Below are 27753 nucleotides of genomic sequence, written 5' to 3'. Positions count from 1 at the left end.
CTGCTTTATTTTTCTTCAAACAAAGTATATGTTTCTTTTGACAGCTGACTTTTCTTTTCCAGTCCTACACCTGTTGCCCTTGATACTTAGTTATCTTATCTCCCAGATTGTCTCTGGATTTTCCTACTTCTTTTGATAGTATACTTACGGATTTCTCTCTCTTCCTCTTAGTTGGTCTGCAGTTGCTGAAACTGGACTTGAAAAGTAATTCTTCACTACTCCAAAATGCTTCTTTTTCCTTCTCCTTTCTTCCCTGCTAGAAATTTTGTTTTCCTTTCAGTAAGTCAAACGTCAGATAAGTCTTAGCCTGATTTGCTTGGATGACAGGACTTACACTATTGTGATGTCTGACTGTCATTCTTCTTGATATCTTTCTGTTATGCAATTTTGAAACCATTGGCCAATTTCAGTCAAATTTCACAGTTCCTAGGAATGTTTGAAAAGCAATATCAGTAACGTGGAAGAGTGCTGAAATAGTGCCCTTATTGTCAGGAAAGATGCAGCATTACTCCATAGATACCAATTCACTTTGGCTTGCTGGGTACCCAGTTGGAATATTCCTTCTCACAACTCATTTTAATACACTTTGTGTCTTGTCTAACTGCTGTTCATGGGATATAGATGTGGCATGGAAATTAAATATGAGAGGTTAGCATGGGTGTCACATTCAAAACCTTTTATGGGCTAAAGAAAGCTTATCATATATAGAAAGCTAAACATTTATTTTTAGTCCAATTAATGCTTACACAGTTAAGTTTTCCAAGCCAATTAACACAGAACAAAATTGTAAGCAATGCAGTTGAAATTGTTATGCAAAAACTTCCTCCTATCCACCTCATTTCTTTTGTATGCTGTTCACCCTCCCAGTGCTCTTATGGAGCCTAACATTGACAGCTTCTGTCTTTTTCGTGTAGAACTAGAGAGGCAGTCATCAGCATCCCAAGCTCTTTACTGGGAAACATCTGATGTTCAAGACAGCGATTTCTTACTCTTCAGTCTTGGGTTTCACTTGGATTACTTTTTACATGTTTTTCTTACCATAGTCTGCTTCTTTCTTACTGGTTCTCTGCCAAACTTTGCAAGTTGCTTTCCGCAGCTTCAATTACTATCAAGGACTATTGTTTGTTAAGCAGTGACTGCCAGGGCTTGCCAGGCCTTTAGCATACATGGTATTTGCAGGGCATAACCTAAAACATGTTAGGTAATAATCACTTGGCTGCTAGCAGTTGTTAAAGTGAGCTAAAATCAGCTCAGGCCAAGGCAAGTCCAGACATATCTCAGATCTCTGAGATCTTGCACTGTCAGGTGCATAAATGGCATAAAGCCTATGGCATTTCACTCTGACAGAAAACTTATTTTGTTTCAAGGGCTTGGAGATGCTGCAAATCAGGTAAGGTAATCCAGAAAAGGCTTATCATTGTGGTGTCTGCTTGTAAGAATGTAGTGCCCAGATGCAGGTAAACAGAAACTGCATAGATATTATGTAGATATATAATAATATACATCTAAAAAACCCCAGACTTTGTTTGTTCAGCTGCTGACAAAGCAATGTACTGAATCCATCCATCTTCCTGACCAGGTAAACCTAACAGTTGCTATACCTTTTGACGCCCATCAGTAGTAATTTACATGATTTCCAGGAGGCATATTTCAAAAGTATTTAATCTCTCAGGGCATCTAAAACAGGCATCTTAAGTAAAAGGGAACAAATATTTGTCAGGAATAAGTAAAGGTTGTATGGAAAACTGGAGGGTTTATATCAGTGCAAGCAGATGTAGCACACACAAACTAAATTCTGCAAAGAATTAAAGAACAAATTTATACTGAATATTTTAAAAATTAAGTTTTGTCAGTACTTTTGCTTTTGTCCACTTTTGCCATTTCTATAGAAATGAATTTGTAAAGCAAAGCAGATCTGAGGACCTGACATCTTTATACATTAAGATACATTTTTTCAGACTACTTCTAATTGATCCCATTTTAGGTTGTCCTAATATACTATAACTGGGAAAAAAAAAAGCATTGCTTTTCTAATAATGAAATTAATTTGATATACCCTTAAAAAAGATGAGTAGGCAAAAAGAGTCAATAATTGTGGTCACAATCAGCAAACCCATTCTAGTGTCCTAATGAGTGTGTGCATATTAAGAAGTGCCCACAAGACTGCATAGCTTAATCCTAGTCTGATTTTTTCAAATGTACTTAAGCTTACATTAAAATGGATTTAAGATTAAATTTGTCCTTTTACTGAATGGTGCTAAATGTGGTTCAATTCAAGGACTGCTTTTTCATCAGTGAAAAAAAGTGCCATTTCTACTAACTAGAAAACAACAAGTAGTGGCATTAAGGTAGCAGATGTTTTTTTGCAAGGTAGATGCCTTTTTATAAAGATACCAGTCTAAAAATAAAGGGAGATTGTTAATGGGTATGCTTATTCGAGCAAACTTTCATGTCATAAAAAATTAAGTTTTCTAGAGACCTTAGCATTTTATGAAAGATAAGACTTTTTGATGACCCCCTCATCTCGGGGGAAAGCAAAGAATATGAATATTGTATAGTGAATGATAGAATTAATAATGCTATTTCTCAATTTTTCTACTGACTTTCTGAAGACAGAAAAATATGAGATTAAAGCTTAATATAGCCTGGGATTGTACTCTGAGCACATTATTTTAGGGAAGAAGAAAAGTGTATGCACACTGAGAACAGTAAAATATTTGCTTCCCATGCTTGCAAGGAGCTAGTGCTGTTTCTTAAGCACTAGCCTGTGAATTCTGACAGCACAGGATTTGAATATATAACATAAATCACTTAGGTACTCTGTATTTCTGAATGCAGTAGAAAGCTTTGTCTCCTTAGCAGAACCCTAGGGAAGTTACAGCTCTGATTACCATTGCCAGTCATCTCCTTGTTGTTTTATGCTCTGATGTTTTCATGTTTTGTTATCACTTCAGCTTTGCAATTGCACTACGTAAGGAATGGTGGGTACTCCATTATGTTCAAGACTGAGTTACTGAATTTGTGTGTGTTGTGAAACCTTTTGTTTCACTTGTGGCAAGAAGGAAATTCATACTGATTACCTGTTGAATTATCTAAAGCAGTTAAGGTAAATTTTATTAGATTTTTTTTTTTTATTACTTGTAAGATAATGGCAGGACTTTAAAAGTGCCTGATTTTTAAAATAGCAACATTTAAAATAGCAACTTTTTCTGTTGTTGAAATAAATATGGTACTTTTCAATTAAAAAAAACAGAAGAATTGAGAAAGGATGTCTCTTTGTTATTACCGCTGTGGTTTTGCCACTTATGAGAAGCAGCCAAGACAGGAAGCAATCAGACGTACTTAGAAGAACATTTCTAAATTGCATTTGACTGGCAATGTTGAATTTCTGAGACCCTCACATCTGTCAGATCTCAGTATCTGAGATGTAAACAGCCTGTGCACACTAGGTCTGAGGGGAAGAAGAAAAATCACACAAGTTTGATTGGCAAGCCAAGTTAACTAATTACAGGCTTGGGATACTCTGCATATAGCTGGAATGAATCAAGATATATGCTAGGTCAGAAGAAATAAATAGCTTTTATGGCCTCTGAGAGATTCGTAACAGAATTTAGTACACAGAAGAATAAGATTAATCTAATGGTTGTTAAGACATATTTCTGGTTTTTAATCCCTGGCTATATTATGACTGTTACCTCAGCCTTTTAATATTTCTGGAACATCTTTTTTTCACATACCTTTGCCTTTAGGGCTAGGGCTTCTTTAAGGGAAGCAGATAAAATGTTTTATTTGTGTTATTTTTACTGGGAGAATCCTCATTCCTATTACTGGAACTCTAAGACCATTTTCAGTCTGTTCTGAATTTCAGTGTAGCATAAAGCTGAATATGAGGTCAGAATCTTACCCTGTTGTATTTGGAGAGCAACATGTTCTGGAAAACACAGAAAAAAGTTCTAATTGCACTCCCTTTCTTCCACAAGCATGCTCATGCACATACACAACATCATTTGAACATGTTAAATCTGATGACCTTCATCTAGCAAAAAATCAACTATGATGGAGCTTCTGAGTCATAGGGATCATAGAAGGAAAAAGGGATTTGTTGAAAACCTACTGTATTTCTAAAATAGTTTCAGATGACCTCCTAAGGAAGGGAATGCTAATGGAACTAAAATAAGATCTTTTGGGGCGCTCATAGCAAATTATTTTCTAACTCATGACAAAATTAAGTGATGTTTTGTGAGACTAATCCTGAGTCATGGCATCTGGAAAAATTATGTTCTTTGGTGCTTAAGGCAATAAACTGATGTTCCAGATTGCCAGCCCTATCCTGGGCTGCAGCAAATCATGTCCTGGGCTTCCATAAAAAGAAGCATGGCCAGCAGGTTGAGGGAGGTGATTCTCCCCCTCTACTTTGCTCTCCTCAGACCTCACCTGGAGTAGTGTGTTCAGCTCTGGGGCCCCCAACATAAGAAGGACATGGACCTGTTGGAGCGAGTCCAGAGGAGGGCCAAGAAGATGATCAGAGGGCTGGAGCACCTCTCCTATGAAGACAGGCCAAGAGAGCTGGAGTTGTTCAGCCTGGAGAAGAGAAGGCTCCAGGGAGTCCTTATTGTGGCCTTTTAGTACTTAAAATGATCTTGTAAGGAAGATGGAGAGAGACTTTTTACCAAGGCCTTTAATGACAAAACAATGGGCAACAGTTTTAAACCGAAAGAGAGTAGATTTAAATTAGACATAAGGAAGAAATACTTTAAGATGAGGGTGGTGAGGCACTGGAACAGGTTGCCCAGCGAAGTTGTGGATGCCCCATCCCTGGAAGTGTTAAAGGCCAGGTTGGATGGGGCTTTGAGCAACCAGCTCTAGTGAAATTTGTCCCTGCCCATGGCAGGGGGGTTGGAACTAGATCATCTTTAAGGGTTTAAAGGTCCCTTCCAACCCAACCTAACCCAACCCACAGTAGTCTAGTCTAGTCTAGCCTAAGAAGTGGATTTTGGTTTTGAGTCTGTAGTTATACACAGCATGATACTGGAGGAATGTACAATAAGACTAAATGAAAGTTTTAAGTAGCCTTAATTGTGAGCTTTCCTAACATTTGAGTGTTTGCATGCTCAACAATCTGCTAATACAATTTTTCTGTAATTATTTCCATATTGAGGTGTTATAGATGTATGTGGCACTTGCAAAGGCAACAAGTCACCCTCGTGTTAATATAAGAAGTAAAATACATTTGAATCATAAAAACAAGATAGCAGAGGATCAATTTTATTTCTTTTGTGCTTTACTCTCTTTTCTTACCAGTGGAAAATACACTGCACAAAGAAATGCCGAATGTCAATACGAGAGCATTTTAAAATTTAAGTATTTGACTGCTGCCAGCATTGGAATTAAATCTTTTTCTCAGATTTCCTTTACTTTGGGCTTCATTTCAGGCTCTCACTAGAGTTTTTTCTGCTGTGAAATGGTATATCATTTTTTAAAGCTCAATACCAAACAAGTCTTTGGGCATGACACTCATAAAAAAGCTTTCTTTTGTGAGATGTGACATCAGGATTTGTGGGTAATATTTGATAGTGATGACTGAATAATGAATTGCTCTGTTAAATCAGGTATAGTTGTTGCATATATCAAGAGAACCAAGAAGAATATAATTCATATTTATATTAAAACCATAAAATATATTCCCTGAATGGCCTGTAAATCATGATATCGGAGTCAGATGGATCACCTGACTTATAGTTACTCCAATAATTTATAAGTCATCTATAGGATTTATACCAGAAGTCACATACAGAGAGTATCTTCACATTTTACATCTTTTTAAAAAAACAACAAAAAAAACCCCAAACCCCCAAAACAACTGTGCTCTGCTCATGAACAAATGCTTTCACCCCTGACTGACTGACCTTCAAATTTATGGTGATCTGCTTTAGGCAGAGGTTCTATGCTTACTAAAAAAAAAATACCAGAACTAACCCCAGAAGTTTCTCTGTGTGTTTTGTTTACCTTTCTTCCAATAGGAAAAAAACATATGCAACTCTGAATAAACACTAAGTAGAATTTTAAAAGGTAGGCTTTATTTTTTCCATTAACAATCCAAGGGACTTGAAAGGATGTTGTGCAAATTAGAGGGAGAGATGGTGAAGTTCTTTCAGGATTTCCTCTTTCACATGAGCTGTTCCTATGTTTTCTTATGTAGATCAGTGAGAGAAGCTTTTTTCTGAAATGAATTTTCAAGACTAACTTAAAAAATCCGAGACCATATTAAGTACATTTAAAATGTAACCTATGAATACTGTACTGCAACAAATTAACCAATAAGGAAGGATATTTTTCATGTGTATTCTTGTCCTCAAAAGGTTGTTTAAAATCAAAGTTTAAAAGTTTCAATACGTATTGTCATTGTTCCAAAACACTGTCATGGTAACTATTGGGCAATGTAGTGCTGCACCTTGTCAAATAAATCTGTGAGATCCTCTGATCCTCCAGAATAAACTTCTGTTGTACTTCTAATATAATTTGTTAAGTAGCTTTTTATTTAATTTAGTAGTCTTAATATGTCCTGTACCCTTAAATAATCTTTCTAGTACTCTGTTTTGTATAAAAGTGTTGATAATATTATTATCTGTAAAGTATTATATGAATAATGATAGGAGGAATAATAATAGCATTAAAAATTAATAAGCTATGACTAGATTTAGCACAAAATTTTAATGAACCATAATTAAGGTAGAATAAAGCTTTTTGTATTTCCTTTCTAGTAACAATTAATTCTGATTGTTAAGTTTTAATTTTCTTAATTTTTTGTTATTTGGGGGAAGGTGAGTCTCAGTTATTAGAGGATTTTGGAATATTTCTGGTACCTCCACACCTCTTCCAGCTTTGTAATGTTACAAACACTGGATTCTGGATTCACTGAATGAATTCGGGAAAAGAAAGCAGCTTTCTCAAAATCAATCTTCTATTTTTTTCATAACATGACTGTAATCAGCAATGACTAAAAAAACTCATGACAGTAGCTGTACTTCAGTGAAGCAATTAAGTACAAACTTCGCTTTAAGTAAGCACTTAAGCACACCTAAGTTAGATATTTACCTCAATCTTGCTGAAATGGCTTGTTTAAATAATCTAATTGATAATAATAAGTATATACTTCTGGGATGAACATGTCCATGTTGTAATGATTAGCTTTGAAAAAATAACAAAATGTTTTGTTCAAGAATATGTTCTTCATCTCTCTTACTGTATTTTTAGAGCTTGGACTTAATGGCACATGTTAATATAAAGCACACTGATATTACTGCTCTTACTTGAACTTTCTTCTGACAGAAGTATTTCATAACTGTAAATGGAATGCTCAGAGAAAGCAGAGCATTCATCTTCTCAATAATTATTTCTTAAATGGCTGTCACTTGCTATCTTATCTATGTGAAGTTGTTTGTGAGTGAATCTGCATAACATTTTTATAAAACTGTCTTTCTTTTTTTCTTCTCATGGAACAATATCACTTAAATATTCTAAGGAAATATATCTTCAATATGGAAACATGTAGTTTTAAATTATCTTCATATCTTAGTAAATGTTATTAATGAAAGAACCCTCTGATTTTCATCACACTATTTTGTATGAATTAAATAAGTTTAATTGAATAGTATTTTGAGGTCTTTGAAAATACAAACCCCAACATTAAATATGATGAATGATTAATGCAGTTTTTTATATGGAGATGTATCTAGAAGAAACTTTTTCCTTGGTAGATTTCTGTCACTTTTCCAGATCTTTCTGGTGATCTTTGACTTCATAATCTTTCATTAATTCTTTCAATTTTTTTGGTCAGGTGATTTTTTTTGCATAGTTTAATATATATTAAAAAAATCCAATGGATTGTGAAAATTTTGTATTTCATAAAATTTTATTGAATGAACGACTTTATTATACCTTACTAGAATACTTACTATAGTGTTTAAACATCAAAACACATTTAAACAATTGCTGTGATTAGTTATGTGCTGATTTATTTTTGAAGTCATTGTACAATTTAACTGATGCAGGTAATGAACAAAATGGAATATTGCCAGTTAAATAAATATAAGTCACCATAGTAATACATATGCTTATCCTCAATTTGAAATGTTTTGTTTTGCTACATAGTGCTCATAGTGCTGCAAAACTCCATTTTTTTGTTGTGTTGAGGTTACATTCCTAGTAGTTGACATATAGAACATTATATGAATTTTATCAGAAAAAAAGTTGTCTCAAGTTCTTATGCCACCGTGAATTGTATAAGTATACTTGCATATTCATTAAAAAAAAAAAAAAGTATTTTCAAATTTTGGAAATCGCACTGTGAACACGGTCATTCAATATATATGCGTTTTTAATATAGTTTAATTTCAGGCATCATGGAAAAATCTCTTTTCCTAAATAATTTTACTATTTCTTACTTGGAATTAATTGTTTTATTTCTTGTATATCAGGGTAGGAAAAAGACATTTGAAAAATTCTGTGATAATTTTTAATCTTGAGAATCTTGGCAGAAAAGTGATCACCTGTTAAGTGTGGTCAATTAAATTATTAGTATTACTGTGTGCAGCTTTTGGATTCAGCGTTGCTACAGTCAGAGCAAGGTTGGTTTTATGTCAGACTTAAATTAAAACTGAGTATAAATAAATTTTATGAAAATGTTTGATGTACTCATGAAATTAAGTCACTTAGTGACATACTTACTAAGTATATCCATCTTATTTATTAGAAAAATTAATTCTGTGTATCTTGCTTAAAAAAATGTTATCCTATTATACAACTGTTATATCACAGATCTTGGGCACTAAGTATGAACCTAGAAATTTAACTAAAAATAAACACATAATTTATATAATATTCTAATTTGAAGCTTCAACATGAACTACTAAAACAATATTCCATCTTCATGCCCTGCACCCAGTGTTTCTTTGACTTTCCTTTCTAAATTTCTGATGTAGATGGCAATTCATTCTATTCCAGATTTTGATCTTTCCTATGCTTTGTCTCTAGTGCTAATTTTTTCATTCCTTTGTCAAGATCTGGATGGTCCCTATGGATGAATGGAGTGTTAATCACTCTACTACTGGAGTCTGGCATTCCTGTGTTTTCCTACTATGGAATGTATTACAGAATTTATATGAATGTTTACTTCCTGTGTTGACTAAGCAATAACAAGTACTTCTGTTCTCTTCCAGCTTACGAGTTACAGAACTGCCCTGATCCTCCTCCTTTTTTGAACGGATATATAGTCAACTCCGATTACAGTGTGGGTCAGTCGGTATCATTTGAATGCTATCCTGGGTATGTTTTGAGGGGTCAGCCTGTTCTCACATGCCAGCATGGAATCAACAGAAATTGGAACTATCATTTCCCCAGATGCGAAGGTAACTTTCTGGTAGTACCTTTGCTTCAGAACTCACAATACTTTCTGGTTTTTGTTTATTTGATTGTGTGCATGTATGTAATGCAGCTTTTGCTGAAAAACTGCACCTTTATCCTAATCTATAGTGTAAGTAGCTAAAGTCAGAATAGTATGTGCTTTTATAAATCATAATTATTTTATGACTACTGTTTCTCAGCAGTGATTTATTGTTCCTATTAATATCTGTCAGTTGTATTGATTATGGGAACTCATGATGCTGCCAGAAATTATCTTAAACTCCATGTGATTTTTTTTTCTGATTTGAGGGCCGGGGGGCAGCGTACAATGTAACATATAAAATTTCCATTGTGAAGCTTTTACTTGGACTTTCATCTAAAAAATACAAGTACAGAAGCAAAATTTCCAACATTCCTTTAGACCTTTAGAGGCTTTGACAAAGTCTCGTATGGGATGCTGTGACAAAACTGGGTAGTCATTGTATAGAACTGAAGTGGTGTCATAGATAATCAACCAGCTAAGATACAAAATAGATTGAAATAAATTATTTCCACCATAACACGAGACTAATGGTGCTACAGGTTTTCACTGAAGAGTGTATGTTCAATATATTTGACACTGATCTTGAAAGATGGAATAGATGCTGCTCTACACAAAACTTTTAGGGTTTAGGTTAGTCAAACCAGAAAAGGCTGCGAGGAGATGTAACTGAGCTACAGTTATAAGCCATGAAAAAACTGTGAAAAAAGGGTCAGTCAGTCATTCTGCTTCAGGACAGACTGCTAGAGGCTAGAAAGAACTTTTCCAGTGGGACAGACTAACATAGTGTTTTCTCCTTTGGATTCTTCTGTGCCCTCTTATTAGACATCAAGGGTTGAACATTGCCAGAAGCAAAAACTACACTAGATGGACTAAAGGTTTGCTTCAGCACTGCAATACCTTGCTTCCCAAGTGAGGATTTTAGTACTGTGAATAATAATTTCAAATTATTTTCTTATTATTTCTGAGACAGATATTCTCCTAACAGCTTGACTATATTGCTCTGCAGCATGAACATGTATTTTGTACATGTACTTGGGAAGGGACGCTTGTATTATTTCCTCATGTTGTCATTTAAATCCAGTATTACAAGAATCCATAAAATTTAAGCTCTAGTTCCATAATAGTTCATGCAAATTACCATAAATTGCTCAGAAATCTAGTAAAGTAAATATATAGAGGAGGTTGAAAGTATTGCATATTTCTTGGAATGCAAAGGACTTACAAGGGAGAAATAATGTTTAAAATGAGTTTTCTGGATGAAGGTTTTCACAGATACAAATCTTTGTGCATTTGAGACTTGTTAAAGCACAAAACAAATTACAAAACCCCAATTCTTGGTGTAATAATAATAATAATAAGAAGAAGAAGAATAGGAATTACTAAACCAAGAATTATTAACTCTTTTTTTCATTTTAATTTAAACTGTATTTTATCATACTATTGCATAGACATTCTAGAAATCCAACAAGTGCCAGGAGTAAGACATAAATGTGCCTTACTGGCCAAAGCAAAAAGACAATGTCTGAACAGAACATTTGGCATTGGGAATGAGAAAGGCCATGCCCCCTGACTTCAGCAGTTCAGTTAGGAAGTAGTACATATTTGAACAAATGAGAGTATTGAGTTTTATTTTCAAATTAAAGTACAGAGTTTTATTGCCAGGCACGTATGCTGGTTTGCATTTATGACAGTATAGAAGAAAAAGTACTAAAATTATGTTTCCGCTATTAAATGGCATTAGAAAATTTCTAGCATACAAGAGAATGTGTAACTTCTGTACGGTCAATGGGTACATTTACTATTAAATGGCTATCAAGATGTGGCTGCTGTTCCCATGACTTCCATTTTTTCTTGTTTTAACCTGTGCATCAGTACAGCTGGAAGGCAATTTACACATTTTGCAAAAACATATTTCAATTTAAGTAAGAAGGAATGCATGCAAATAATTTAAAACCTATTTCGGACTATTAATTTCTCTTTTAGGGAGAATATGTTAAAAAAAGAAATAGCAGCATAACCAATTAATATAATTATTAAATAATTATATTATTTTAGAAAACTATAGTTGAAATTGTGTTGTGAAACACCTTTTGAGCCTTATGCAACTCCATTGGTCCACACTGCAATAGGCAATATAGGCATCTGTTATAAACCCATACCTCCCAAAGGAAAAAGAGTGGAGAGGCATGAGAAAATGTAGTTCTTTGTGGGAGTAGGGCTAATGCTTTCCTTAGACACATACAATGTGATAATGCATCACATCTTTGTCAAAGTGATTGGTTATAATGCATAATGATTTTTTTTCCTTTTTTGATGTTTTTTTTTCCAACTCTTTTACCACTGGCATATTTAGATTAAAGATGTGAACCATCATCTCCCATATCTTTTAACTGAAAGAGTCTGTAACATTCTTTTTAAGTCATGTGTCTAATCTTGCTCTGTAAGATTCTATTAAGGCCACCTATCTCTTTCTGTTGACTATTATAGCCAACTTCTGTACTTATTTTAGAGAATTCATTCAGCCTAAAACATGGGCTGAAGTACTCCAGTTATATGCTTTTTTTCCTAAGCGTGCTGTCTTTAAGCACCTCCTGAATTAGACAGTAAATGAATGGGAGGATTGGAGATTTCAATTTTGCACTTAAATGTGTTACAAGTCCTGTTCTAGGTACATAAGACCTTACATTGACTGTGATCCATAGCTCTATGTGACTTTTTAATTAAAAATTATAGCACTATACAAAATATTTTTCCATGTATTACTTGAATGAATAAGTAATTAATTTTGAGTTCTAAAAAAATTTCAAAGGTGAGGAAGGACTCTTTGAAAAAGGTATTTTTATTCAAAGGCAATTGTATTATGGATTCAACATTATCAATGTTTTCAAAGAAAATACAAGGTTATTCATGATAAAACTGCACTATAAACAGATATGAAATATTTTTCCTCACGTTAAACATATGGTAAAGTTTTACAGTACCCTTTAAAGGGTGATATAAAAGTGTAAAGGATGATGATAGAATACTATTAACATATGTTCCATATACAATACAATGCTAGGGTGAAAAGAACCATTAAGAGTTACAAGCAGAATATCAAGTAAGCATAGGGACTATCTTGTGCAGAAATAATGACACCACTTTCAAAAATGTGTGTGAAAAAAATACAAATCGGAAGAGCATATGGAAGTTATGGAATAATTGCTTGATAAAAATGTCTTCTGTGCAGTCTTTATATTACATATTAATATGACTTACTCTACTGAATGATAATATTACTGTATTTAGTTCTAAATCTTGCCACCTGATGATACAGGTTTTTAAAACTCATTGTGATATCTTCTGCTGGTCAGCTACAATGTGCCTTGTTATCTTGCATAAGAATAGAGAAAGAAAATACTTTAAAGGACGTAAGAAGATAAGAGAATGTATGTTTTTTTCTCTCTTCCCATTAAGGTTGACCTACACTCTTTGTATTGCTAGAATAAAGACATTTAAGATACCAAATCCGTATACTCCCTATATCCTTTTAGTTTACCAATTAAAATGAATTTTCGCAGATATTAATTTCCAAGATACAATTTGAAATGTTTATCAGTGGGAAAACACATTGTTTTGCATAAGTTCTTAGAAATCTAGATTCTTAGATTTCTAGACAAGTTATAATCTCTATTCTCTCTGAAAATTGTTTCCACACTCACTGTATTTTGTATTGGTTTATTGAATGTTGTTGTAGTGTTAGTATTAGAGATTTTTCTAGCTATATTTAATTCTTTTCGTTACTATTTTTTATTATTAAACTGTTGGCATTTGGGGTAATCCTACTGATATCTTAACAAGATAAACATGCAGCATTTATCTTAAAATGTTGGTCTTTTACAGTGTGTATTTTGGGGATCCTTTTTGTAGCGGTAAATCAGAAATGAGAAGAATAAAGTGTATAAATTAAACTGAGAGGATGGATAAGAAAGGTAACCATTACATCATTCACCTTTGAGAAATAGTCTTCTAGGTTCCTCACTTGATAAGAACTGGAGTCAGTATCACAGGTCATTCTGTTCCGTTATCCTGGCCTGTAATAAAGCGCTCTGGTTTTTTATGTCATGAAATTAAAGGCTTTTCTTCATGTTTAATAAGCTGCTTCACCTTTTCCTATTAAAATAATGCTGTGTGGGATTTTTCTGGTTTTGGAACATCCAGAGAAGTTAATTTCTTTTTCCGAATAAAAGCAACAGAAGCAGCTACCCAGAGTGTCTTTGCTAGCTAGCATTACAGCACTTCAGCATTAACACTTCAGTAGGACCCTTCTAAAGCCTGGGAAATTTTATGTTCAGGGTCTGTCAAGCAGAATCTTTAACACTAACTAGGCACCTAATTTCAAAGTTCAACACTTTTTGTTTTTATATCGATCATACACATCTTCCTTTCTTCCTAATCCTAGGTTAAGCTGTTTGTGTCAGATGCCTTAGCCTGATTTTGATTTCTTCCACAGCAATTTTTTGTGGTGATGTATCTGCAGTGACTTATGGTCCCTCTTTTCTTACTAATTAAGCTTTGAATGAAAGTTCTCAGCTAAAGAAAGAATGTCTTCAAAAATCCTCATTAATGGTTTAATCATTTATTTTAATAATTTAAAAATATTAATTGCAAAGGAATAGCAGTGTTGTGTTAGAACGTAGACCTATATATTACACAACTAAGAGGTTTCAACTGAAAAAAGTTAACATTCAATTAGTTTAGCAGCAGTCTGTATATGATACATCTTAAAGGCACAACAAACACAAAATGGCACTTCAAGCTAAGTGTGGCATCTATATAGATACAATAACTAGGAACATGAGACTGGGTAAAAGTTGCAAAAAGGAATTTTAAGTTTATCAGATGTTTTTACTATATGACACATTATTGATACATGTTTATAAAACTACATCAGTTTATCAGCTTGATTTTTATTTTTTTGAGGAATGAGGCTATTTTGCATACTTTTATGAAAATTTCAGAAAAAAAATTATTCAATACCTCTCTAACTTCCAATGATATATTGTTTCTGATTAAAAACAATATTCAGTTAAACTGTGGGCAAGATTTGAATATATCTCTTCTGATGAAAATGTGATTAAAGATAAATGGATTCAAGTGATAAACTGGTACACTGTAATACTAGTTTCAGTTAGCAATCAGAGTTCTTAAAGGAAAACACAAATAAGTATTCTATATCTAGGACTTCTTAAGAATATCTTATAAATTTGTTGGATTACCTTCCATGACAATTAAATCATAGAGAAAAAACAAATTTGCTTTATATCCAGATGTATTTTTTAACCCTAAAAGAGATTAAATGTCTGTTTAAATGCTTTCATGTTACATGTGAGAATGTCACTGGGTTTCCTCTAGTTTGATGGTGATTAAAACCAGCTATTTGGTTTTGGGAGAGTATGTTTTTTTCTGATCTAACACAAAATGAAGACATCTTTGGAGTTGTAAAAGGACTTCAAAATAATATATAATATTCCTGAGTAGTGATATAGATGCAGCACCAAAGGGCATAGCAGCCTTGTATCTTTTTATCTCTCATTCCTTTTTAGTCCCTAGAGAAACATGTTTCCTAAAAGAATATTGAAGACACATGATGTCTATGTTAGGAGTAGGTTAGATTTTTGTAGTACAAATTATCATTTTCTATGTTTTCTTAGATGAAGTGTGCGTAAACAATTTGTTCTGTTTGAATCAACGGGCAGGAAGAGAAAATAATACCTAGTTTATAATGACATGAAGTCATTCTTTCTTCTCCCTGTCCCCCCATCCAGTTAGTTTTAATTTAGTAGTTTTATCTTCATTCCTAACTCAAGGAAGTAATTCCTCTGTTCTCTGTTACTAACATGGCTGTAACTGAGAATGTACATTTGTCCTCGGTCCTTTGGATGTGAATCCTACCTTCCAAGCCTGCCCAGAGGCATCTACATTGCACAGCTCAGCACAGCTGAGGCCTGAATGCATGCACCTCTGTTGTGTGTGCAGTTGTGTACATTTATAGCTATGATTTCTGACTAAAGAGCAGGTTTCTTAGTGTTTTGACTGAGCTTGCAGAGTTTTCTCAGTCTGTCGGGTAGCACACTACTTGCTTTGTCAAAAATTCATTTCTGTACATTAAAGCTCAGTCTAGCACTGCTGAAAGAATTATTACGACATATAAATGCTTTTGCAATAAGGAAAACAAATGGCTATAAGGTCTCTGATCATTGCAATTTGGCAGTTGGTCTGAGAGCAAAATCAATGGAAGAATTCAATCAATTTTCTAGCTATGGCCAGTATTCTTAAAAGTTCAGATCAAACCATTTCTACAGAAGATTGCACATACTTCAGAAGGCTGAGAGAAATAAGAGATCTGGTAGTGTCTCACAAAAGAAAGTTGACGCTGCTTCAGAGGAATACATTGGGTTGTCTGTGCAGTTGTCCCATGGAACTCTGACAATGAATATGTCACCCATAAATGATTAATAAAAAAAAAAGTTTATGAATATTTGTGTGTAAGATGTGGAAAATAGGTCTGTGATTCAAGAATATTGAACACACCTGGTATTTCTCTGTTTGTCCCCTTCAAGTAAGAAAATCATCATGACAGTGTCTCTGCTATTATTATCTGTAGATGTTCTTGCTTTTTCATATATTGGTAAGAATTTGTTGCATCCATGTTATGAGATAGGTTGCTTGAATCCTCACCAGTCTGTTACACTCGGGATATAGGTATGGGCAAAAGGAACATGCCATAGATGCAAAGCCAAGGCTTTAATGTTATTCCAAAGAAAATCTTAACAGTCTAATCAAAAGATTATTATTAGTACAGTTACAGTGTTACTAATATTTTAAATTAGGTAATGCTAGAATGACATACAGACAAACATCTAATATCTACCCCTTTCTCTGGTGTACACTCACTCTTCCAGTACCTATATGTCTTAAGGTGAATGGTCTCAGTCTGGGAGAAGGGCTACAAGAAGTTCATTCTATAGAGAAAACCTATTTGTTATCACTCTCTTTTATTCAGAATTATATATACATATATATATGATATTGTGTTATATCACACAGTTGTACAAAGCTAAAATGAAGTAGTAAGTAGTTTCCCGACGATCATTAGATAATTACAAGTTAAAACAAGTCTCCAGACTGCCAGAACAAGTCCATAAAAAACCTGACAGAGCCTGTGGCCTGTTTTGTAAGCTTAACACAAAGTCTATGGACTGTTATTAGCAGTGCATAACTATATTTACTGGGCTACATGGCTAAGGTTTTACTTGTTAAGGGCTTTTTATCCTTTCCATATATTTTCTGTATTTCATGATTTCTTTGGATTTATAGTAGTACTAGAAAAATGTTCAGTACCCTTTCAAGCTTCTCATATGGACTAAGGGAATTACCATAGTGCAGGTCTCTCTCAAAAATATGAAGCAGTGTATTTTGTTTGTCTACTGGCATTAAAAATTGCCCCACTTCTATGTTCTGTATAATCATAGTTTGATATTTTTAGCCACTTGATCTACTATGTTCAAATTTTGTATATTAGCTCTTCCTAGAGAAACAAAAGATATGCTACTTCCAATTTAATTAATAGGAAAAAATCCTGGGACCTGGGGGAAGATAACAACAGTTAGATTAGGTGGCTCCTGATAGTGCTGTTTTTTCTAAACATTTGAACCTAGGAAGACAGTAGGAGATGTCAAATTGCTAGAAGTCCTAAACTGATAGAATTTTTCCAGTCTACTTGTAGAGTTCCCTCCCTTTATGCTAAAGAAATGTTGTGGGTTTATTGTTTCATTTGGGTTGGTTTGGGTTTTTGCCTCTTGAGTAATATCAGGGTTATCAATAGATAGGGAAAAAAAAATAAATAAAAACAAGCTGGGAAATGGTAGTGTTGAGGCTGGAAGTTTGCCCTTCTAAGGAATCTCACTGAAGATCTGTGTTAGTTTTGTGAAAACAAATCTCAGGGTTTATCAGATCATATTAGAGAATATGAGTATGCCTGTAATGTTTAGCTAAACTGCAGGCACTTGCCAACAGCACAATGAATTCAAACACCCCTGCCCCAGCAAAACAGCACTTTGCAAATATATTCATTTTTTTATACTGAATTGTTAAAAATTTGAAACTTTCTGAGATTTCATGGGCATTTTTTTTTATAATTGTAAGACTGGTGGTTGCCACTTAGAGCACTGTGGCTAGAACTTCAGGATTTTTTTTCTGGATTCTTCCCCTAAGTCATCTGAGTTCTGTGGTGTATGGCTGTCTAGCACCTGTTAGGTCATTCAGTTGTCTGTCTTAAGCTAGTAAACTAAGCCTCTGGTCTACGCAGTTCTGTTCCCATTCAGAAGACAGATTTGTTGGCTTTATGCTCTGTGATGAAAGGATGACATGGTTAAACTTCTTGTATCATGGGGCTGAAGATGGGCATCCCCAAGTTCATAACTGACATTGTCCTTGAGGTAGATGAGTTTCAGGTTTATAATATGAACTTTCACAATACAAACTTCTCTGCAATATAACAACTTCATTAATTTAGAGTGATTTGTTTATTCATACTAAAGCTATTTTTGTCTTGTGTGAAATATAGCCTGTTATTTCTGTTTAATCTTCTGTCTCCTGTGATCTTTAAGGATCTTTGGAGAAAGCCTAGTATCAGCTGTGTGTATTGCTTATTCTATTAGAGTTTTGTTATCTGTGACACTTTTTTTTTTCTGAAACAATTTATTGATCTGTCATGGCTAACAATGATATAAGAGGAATTAGACTATCTTTACTGAGATGCAATCAATCATCTGCATTCTTTGTAGAGTATTAGAGAATAATGGAGGCAAAATAAAAAAAATATGCAATCATTGACAACATTAATAAATCTGTAAAAAATATAATAAACTCAAAATATATTTAAGTATAAAACTTCTATCAGAAAAATCCTAGATCTTAACTAGAACTTAAAGGATTTTCCACTTGTCACTATATTAGTCTCAGAAAGTGTATTTCAATGTAGTAAGCATACTTGTCAAAGCAGTCTTTTAGCCGTAAACATGGAGTACTGTTGAGAGAACAGACTAGATTTCTGAGACCAAGCAATCTGACCATGGCATAAAAGTAGGGGATTAGGGAACAGGAAAAAATGGGCTCAAGTCTCATTTTCATCATAGAACTATCAGAGCTGATAGGCATTACCAGCTGCCCTTGGCATGTACATGCAACCAGGAGTCAGACAGATAAAACCAACTCTTCATTTTCCTTAGCTTGTTTCCTTTTTGTTGGGCACTAAAGGGTTGTAGTTCAGGAGCAGATGCTATTCTGTTCTAAGATGCGAAGATGTGCTAAATTCATCATATTAGCTAGTACTGATACGGATGAAGAAAGTGAAGTGGTTAAAGCCTCCTTAACCTGTCCTATAAATCCAGTGATTACTAAAACAGTTCATCCAAAAAGGGCTAGCCAGATGATCTTTCTACCCCAATGATATAGCTGCACATTTTCCACATGGGAAATGTGACATCCTTCTGCATTTCTCAGTCCTTCTTCCCTTTTCCCTTCTCCTTTTTCCTTTTCCCTTTTCCCTTTTCCTTTTCCATCACTTGTTGAAAGGTGAAAAAGAAATGAAGAGGGTCTGAAGGAGTTGCAGGAACCCTGACAATAATAACATAAGCTTTATGGTAAGAGCTAATGAGAAAAGTTCCAGAGGTAGGCTGAGTACCCACAGATGAGGTTAAGGTCTCACTCTAATGAGTGAGACTCATTAGTTTGCACTAATGGCCATATGTCTACTCAGATCCATGCTTGCATCTATAATCAGTCAATTCCCCCAAACTGAGACTCAAAAGAGAGCACATTATTACATATTTGCTACCCTTGAATTACTCAGCCACCTTTTCATGGCATTGATTTGCCCACATATTTCATTCAGCAAGTGTATGCTAATTTGTGTCCCTATCTCCATTTTACTTGTCATAAGAATAATCAGCATACAAACTGCAATTGAAGTATCATTAAACTTGGCTAAAAACTGTCAGAAATAAAGTACAGTGGTTGGGTTTGGGGTAGTGAAAGAACAATCAGCCTTTTTTTTTTTTTTTTTTTTTTTTTCCCCCTAGAATTGTGTTCCAGTTCAGTTAAGGTTCAGCTGTAGGGAAACATGCAAGCTTTGTTTGCTTGTTTATTTGTTTCTCAATGTTGAATGCAAGCAAAAGGTACCCCTTTTGAAATGTGTGCTTAGTTTCAAGAATTCTGTGTAAAAGCAATATTTCTAGTAGATTTGGATGGATTTAAAGAAATGAAATCTGAAAGACATCAGGATGAACTATTTCTTAGAAGTTTCAATACTTTCTGTCTCTGAGAAGAAACCAACCAAGGAAAAATGCTGTCTTTAAGACCTAGAATGTCTTGTCCTGTGGAGCTTTTAGAATTTGGGAGCATTTTGATATTCCATTTGTAACATGATAAAGTATGTTTCTCCTACTAATTTTTCATTTGTTTTCTTTTCAGCTCCTTGTGGCTATAATGTGACTGCTCAGAATGGTACAGTTTATTCCCCAGGATTTCCAGATGAATACCCAAATTCCAAGGACTGTACTTGGTTAATTATTGTACCTCCAGGCCATGGGATTTATATCAACTTTACCTTACTCCAGACTGAACCTGTGAATGACTACATTGCAGTTTGGTATGCAATTTTTTCAAAACAAAAGCGATTTTTTTCTGATTGATTTATCAGATTTTACTGTCCCAAGCTACAGCTTTTGCTTAGTATTGCTCTTTAGGTTGTCATATGTGCTGAAGAACAGCATAAAACAAGTTCTACGATTCTATGAAAAAAAATAAATATTATCTGTCACTGTCTGACCTCTTTAAGAATATTGTTCCAAAATTACTTTGAAACTCTAACTCAGCTATCAATCAGATCTTCTTTGAGCTCTCTGTTTTCTAAGTGAGGCCATGTGAGGTCAAAGTGATGTAATGATCTGCATTATGTTTAATTACGTGTTCCACAAACATGAGGCAATATGTTAGTTGTAGCAAACCTTTTTGACATCTTTAGGCATTAACTAATTTAGGCATTAATTAAGATTTTATTAAATTTTCTTAATATCTTAATATGGCTGATAGACATGCTCTCTGTATTTCTGAAGCCAGGATTTTAGCCCTCGTACCTCTATGTCTTTAAGCTTCATAACATATGTTCCCCTTCTCTGAACTTGTATTTCTTACCACCCAAACCCATCTCAACTTTGTGTCCTCAGCTGGAGGAAGAGGTGTCAGGGCTGTCTAAATTCTTGCATAAGAATTTACTGCACTCAAGAGCAGGCATCGATGACGCTGAAGTTGTTACGTACTTTCTCATCTATGGCTAACCCTGGTCCTTACCCCATATAATGTGCAAAGTGACTTAGCTCTCATACATGCTACAGACAGTTCAGCAAAAGGACAGTTTGCACAGAATATAGGATGTAACTTACTCCTCTGTGAGTCAGCTGCTCCCATCTCCCACCTAGTCCACTATTCCTGTACCTATTGCTGTCTGGGGTGAGTTTTTTCCAGACAGCAATACTAAAGTCCATGTAATACAGGGAAAATCCAGTCAGTTTATAGAGATGCGTAACTGTTCATCATCTGCCGTTTAGCTACCTCTGGTATCTGCATTACCTATAAACCCAAGTCTTAAATGCACCATAGGTTGTCCTGTCTGGCATGTTAAATAAAAACAAAAACCTTCACTGGTAAAAATCCAACTGTATCTATGACTTCCCTTTTTGCCTAAGCAATTAAGTCCTAAAATTGTGTCAGCTTTTTGAACTTGTTTGGCTGAAGTATGTGCTGAATTCCTGAACTGTTATATTCTTTTAATAAAGATTTTAAAACAACTGTTTTACAGCTTATCCCAATCATCCATGAATTACAAGCATGCTTTCTTTAGAGTTATTTTCTGAGGTATCAGCAATGGTCAGCTCCTGCATTTGCTGGGAGGAGGCTGTTTAGTGTAATTTTGTTTAAGTCATTCATGTATATGCCATTCACTTCTGTATAAAAAGTCAAATCTTAATAGTAAAGCTTTTTGGTTTGCCTTTGTTTTTTTCTTCTGGGAATCAGACATTTAAAATGAAAACCTAAGTAAATTATCAAGTTCCTATTCAATATTCATAACCTTCACTCTTGTTTTCAAGGCAGTAGGAAGAACAAAATACATTTTTATGCCAAGTCACCCATAGTTTATTTATTCTTGTTGTCACTAATACAAGAGTAGAAATTGGAAGCCTGAATAATCCTGAAAAACTGTACAAGAGAAGAATAATTAATTTAAATTACATTTTTAAAAAAACAAGTTGTATGTACAATTTATGTACATGACACACATTCTTTTAAAACTTGAATCATAGTCCCTACGGTGGATTTTTCTTTTTATGAACAGATTATCTTGATAGGTTTGAGATAGACAAATATTAGTTAATGCTTGGCTTTTTAACAATACAGCTGAGGTGAACAAATATCCCTCTGATTTAAAGACAGTGAAAGTCAAAAGCTAACAGTGTCATGGTTTAACCCCAGCCAGCAACTAAGCACCACGCAGCCGCTCACTCACTCCCCCCCCATCCAGTGGGAGGGGGGAGAAAATCAGGAAAAGAAGTAAAACTCCTGGGTTGAGATAAGAACGATTTAATAGAACAGAAAAGAAGAAACTAATAATGATAATGATAACACTAATAAAATGACAACAGTAGTAATAAAAGGATTGAAATGTACAAATGATGCGCAGGGCAATTGCTCACCACCCGCCGACCGACACCCAGCCAGTCCCCAAGCGGCGAATCCCTCCCCCCCCCACTTCCCAGTTCCTAAACTAGATGGGACGTCACATGGTATGGAATACACTGTTGGCCAGTTTGGGTCAGGTGCCCTGGCTGGGCATGAGAAGCTGAAAAATCCTTGACTCTAGTCTAAACACTACTGAGCAACAACTGAAAACATCAGTGTTATCAACATTCTTCACATACTGAACTCAAAACATAGCACTGTACCAGCTACTAGGAAGACAGTTAACTACATCCCAGCTGAAACCAGGACAAACAGCTATCAGCAAGCTTCTAGATAATCTCCAGCCTTCTAAAAAACATATCACAAAAGCTTTTTTATTCAGTTTAGATGCATTATATGTAAAATACAAAAAGACCAGGAATAAGCATTGCAGAGCTCAAAACATTTTTCAGTCATAAAAGCAGGGGTTTTTTGTTTGTTTATTTATTCTGCCTGGTCAGGCCTGAATGTTCTATATGATGATATTGAAAATTAATGCAGCCTGATGTTACTGGAGTATATTTCTCTTCGGGTGTCTATCCTACTGTTCAGAAACAGAAAATGGTTTTTTTCCTTTTTTTTTTTTTTTTTTCCTTAGGAGATACCTTTGAGTCTTTAGAATGAATTTAAATGGCAAGAGTAACTTGCAACTTCCACACCTCTGTTAGTGTTAGTCATGAGTAAGGGCTTGTAGGATCTGGGTCAAAAATGTCAGAAATATGATAAGATTAGAAGAGTTTTCTAGATTCTTTTTTTCAGCTGCTGTGTACATAACAATCTTTGGCAGGAACAGACAGAGAAGATTTCAGTCAGCCAATAAATTTCTTGCCTGTGGAAATATAAAAGCTATTGTAAAATACTCCTGGTGTCTCAAAAATATTAGGCTTTGAAGTTAAAAAGAGTATTCTGTGTTGCTAGAAAATGAAAAAGAAAACAAACTCATTTTGAATCATTAGGACAAACATTTTTGTCAAAAATTTAACCTGTTCCCCAAAGAAAAGAAACTGATAATGTAAATGTTAAATACAGTATTTCTTCAGTTTATTTTTTATGTTTCCTTTCCTAGGGATGGTCCTGACCATAATTCGCCTCAGCTGGGAGTTTTCAGTGGAAACACAGCTCTGGAAACAGCTTACAGTTCCACCAATCAAGTCCTCCTCAAATTTCACAGTGATTTTTCAACAGGAGGATTCTTTGTCCTCAATTTTCATGGTCAGTTTGCTTTATATCATTAGCATCTAATTACCACAATCAATTAGTGAATTTTAAAAATATTCTTAACTTTGTGATGTACTGAATGATCTTAAATAAATTTACCATGATTCATGGATTTGCTACTTTTTTTAAATAACAGTACAAAATAGTTTTTAAAATAACTCATTAAAAAGATCTTAAGAACATTAATTTGTGTCTTTAAATAAAATACATTCTGTCTTTAATGTTAATTATCGCTATCTAATATTAAGCTTTTACTTTTTGAGTTATTTTGGCCCATTTATTAGTTAACTTACTTTGAACCTTCTGTAATAAAATTCTTCACCGGCTGACCATGCTAGGGCTCATGGTCAGAAAGGTTGATGGGATGCTGTGGGAGGGTTGAACAACAGCTTTAAGACTGATATCCAGCAAAATACTTTGAAGTTACAGTCAGGGCTACAGGGCATGCAGCTTGGGGATCTAACTCAGAAGTGAAATGCTAAATTCTAGTTCTAATTCTGACTAATTCACCCAGATTATCGATATTGAATGAAAGATTGTTAGCCTTCTGGACTGTAATTCAAAAAGATAGGGTGAATTAATTCACAAGAACAGGAGGAAATGCCACAGAAAGAGAGTACCTGAAGGTACATATTTACATGGGGAAGTCTTTATGAAACTAGTACTCAGAGTCTGAGATGTTTTTCTTGTCTATGTTTTTCTCCTAAAAGAAGGAAAATGTTAATGCTGGAAACCTGCTTACTGTCTGTTTCTTTGATACTTGCTATTACAAGTGTCTAAGCAGCTTGCAAAGCTTTTTTTCTCAGGTGTTCTCCAGAAAAACTGGTGCTATTACATGTATATAATAATTACATGTATGTTTTTGTGTGTGTGTATATTTATATCTATATTTATCAGGAACAGCATACAAATACATTAAGTACACAGGAATACATATACGCTTTCTCCTTCCTGTCCTTGGAAACTCTCCGTGGATGAAAAACTCTCCACGTGTTTGGGGTTTTTTTCTCCTTGTACAATTGCTTTACAGTGACGGGCTGTAAAAGCTTACGTGGAAGATAAGGGCAGAGTCCCAACATTTTGTGTTTCTTAACTTCTCAAAACCAGCAAGTGCATAGGACTATCAAGTTACAAGGACAATTTGTGTTCTTGACTGTGATTTAGTTCCATGAGGAGGAGAGATTTTCTCAGCGTATGTGCACTCTGATCACAATCTCAAATCTCTGTTTTGGATTTTTTATCCAGAAATGGCTTCTTCAGCTGTTGTAGGCATTCTGCTCCATTTCAGAAACATGTCAAGTCATTGTACTGGTCACCTTCCTTATGAGATTGCTCACAATTTATTGAAACAGATTTGAAGAGTAGAGAAGAGATTTTGGTTTAAAGGCATTGTGTTTTGGCTTTTTTTGTGTAACTTATAAAATTATTATTACGATTACTGATGTTTCTTCTTAAAGTAAATATATATATACCTGTATCCTGAGAAAGATCAACTCCAAGTATGCTTAAATTAAGCATGAATATGACATGCCAGGTGTGTGACAGGTAATTACAGATTTTCAAGGAAATCCAAGTAACCTGTGATTTATAACCATTAGCCCTATCACATGATGGAAAAGCAGCCACAAGAAACGTCAGCCTTGTAGCTGCAAAAATCTCCTCATAAACATCACAACTGCATCAAATCCTACAATGGATCTATAACTATCTAGGCAGTGTAATATACTATCTATACTGATAAAAAATATTTTTTTATAGATAATATGTAATGTCATGACATTTAACTTGGAAAATGTTGTAACTGAGAGACCATGAGATTCAGTGCAGCTTTGGTAATTTGGAAAGTGTGAATAGGAAATGAATTTTCTGTAAAATAATTCTTAACACACCAGTATTTAATCTTTTTTTTCATTTAATTTTGCAGCTTATCAGCTGAAGAAGTGCCAGCCTCCACCCACAGTTCCACATGCAGATTTGTTTACAGAAGATGATGACTTTGAAATAGGTGAAAAAGTAGTATCTCCTTTTCTTTTTTATGTTTTCACTAGAATTCTATTTAAACTAAACTATTAATATATTTCATCTTCCACCTGAGCTTTTGGTATACTTCTGTTTCAAGGGTTTTTTGGGTTTAACTTTTTTGTCAATAACTTTTTCAGGAGATTTTGTGAAGTACAAGTGCCATCCTGGTTTCACCCTTGTTGGACAAGATATATTAACCTGCAAACTGAATGCACAGTTGCAGTTTGAAGGATCCTCTCCATTTTGTGAAGGTAAATATATGCTTGCATGGTGTGCGTATCATTAGTATGCATCCTTTTTTATCTTCCTATACATTAAGCATCAAATTTTTGGGCATTGTATTTTCATTAATGTTTAAAAGAAAAGATTCTACTTATTTCTTCAATATCTAAGAAATGCACACGTTTTCAAATTGGTCCCTAAAATTTTTGCACAGACTTTAAACTCTTTAGAATCAAAAGACAAGTGGCTTTAACTATTTAACTACACCATTAATGAAACACTGATTTCTAAAATTCATTTAAGTTATTTAACAATGTTTCATATCAAACCAAAGAATTCTTTTCACCCCTGAAGCGTTTTAAAAATGTGTATTTAAATTAAGCTTTCAAAATAAAATAAGAAATTATTCTCTCTGCTTTCACAAATATGGCGACATTTTATGACAAAGTCACATGAAAAATGTGTTCTAAAATAATATGTGGCAAATTTTAATTCATGGAAGCACTAAAAGTCTTTCAACTATTCATACTATGTTTACAATTACAGTATTTCAAACAAAGAATTAAAAAAATTAATATGAACAATTTTTAGGTGTGCATTCATACACAATTTGCTCATCTTCATAGAAAACAAGTATATCTTGGAGAATTGTACTCAGTCCTCTAAATTATGTTTTTCAACAGATACTGTTGGTTATTTTTTTCTTTAGTTTGGTTTAGTTTGTTAAATAGTGGGTAGCAAAAAGATTTTGAAATGTTGAAAAAGTGATCGAGAAAGCATCTGTAGAATTTTGTCCTGAAGTACCTCAGATTTTTTCGGGGGGGGAAACAAGTTAGTGATGAGACACCATCACTGAAATTTTACGAAAGTCAAAAAGTGATGAGAAGTTCTGATATTCATAACATATTAACAGGGATTAGCTTTGATCTATAATATGTAATTACGGATGGAGCATCTTCAATATCACGAAGTAACAACATCCGTATGCACAACTGGTAACACTGGAAGGCACAGCAATTATTATGACACTTTATTAACAGCTGTATCTCTACCTTGCTTCATGTTACCCTGGTGCTCTATTTCCATGATCTAAAAATTAGTACAGTATTCATAGTATAAGCTGCATTAGTTTCTTGATGCCATAATGTATTTGATGCATGTGTAAGTAATTTGTCCATATGACCACTGATATGTGAGTAAAGTTTTTACCCCTCCCCTTTCTTAACTTGTGCATAAAATAATTTGGGATCTGTCATAGATTGAGAGACAGGGACTCTCTGGAGTTGAGTGGAAAAGATTCAGTATTCATTTCAGGACCCTCAACATACAATATGCAAAAGTAGTGAGAAAATTATGCATTTCTGTATATTTCTTGATCAGATAACTCAATACTTATTGATGTTTGATTTTTTGTCTGATTTTTTTTTTTCCAATCAATGTATTTCTCTGTTCCCACTGTGATATGTTAATAAGATCATAGTACTGCAAATCCAGCTTTCAATTTTAAGTTAATAGTAACAGCAGTAACTTAACTCTTGACTGTGTCAATTAGAGTGTAAATAAAAAATGAAAGCCTGAAGTAAACAATTATTGTAAAAACTACAGAGATATTAGGAGCTTCCGATAATGATTAGCCATCTGTTAAGCACAGGGAAGTAGTTTGTTTCCGACAGTTCTTGCAGATGCTGTGGAAACTAGTGGCTTTCTCTGATGGTAGCAACACTTGGTTTTTTGCAGTCCTTTGAGAATTTGTAGATTGTGGTGGGTTAACCCTGGCTGGAGGCCAGGTGCCCACCAAAGCCGCTATATCACTCCCCCTCCACAGCTGGACAGGGGAGAAAAAATATAACGAAAGGCTTGTGGGTCTAGATAAGGACAGGGAGAGATCACTCACCAATTACCGTCACGGGCAAAACAGACTGAACTTGGGGAAAATTAATTTGATTTATTACCAGTCAGATCAGAGTAGGGTAATAAGAAATAAAACCACATCTTAAAGTACATTCCCCCCACCTCTCCCTTCTTCC

At 34.4% G+C, this 27753-nt stretch overlaps 1 protein-coding gene across 1 annotated transcript in view; it reads left to right on the top strand.

Moving 5' to 3' along the window:
* Positions 1-27753, top strand: part of LOC104827832 (CUB and sushi domain-containing protein 1) — a gene marked incomplete at its 3' end in the record, with an annotated part of 962107 nt that overhangs the window by 847372 nt on the left and 86982 nt on the right. The window contains exons 43-47 of the mRNA XM_010561097.1: positions 9219-9407; positions 19961-20138; positions 23331-23476; positions 25407-25487; positions 25642-25755. Coding sequence (XP_010559399.1) covers positions 9219-9407; positions 19961-20138; positions 23331-23476; positions 25407-25487; positions 25642-25755 — 708 coding nt within the window. The remainder of the gene's footprint in view (positions 1-9218; positions 9408-19960; positions 20139-23330; positions 23477-25406; positions 25488-25641; positions 25756-27753) is intronic.

Source organism: Haliaeetus leucocephalus, unplaced genomic scaffold (genome assembly GCF_000737465.1).
Source record: "Haliaeetus leucocephalus isolate CR32 unplaced genomic scaffold, Haliaeetus_leucocephalus-4.0 Scaffold141, whole genome shotgun sequence".
Classification (NCBI taxonomy): domain Eukaryota; kingdom Metazoa; phylum Chordata; class Aves; order Accipitriformes; family Accipitridae; genus Haliaeetus; species Haliaeetus leucocephalus.
This window is presented reverse-complemented; position numbering and strand designations above follow the sequence as displayed.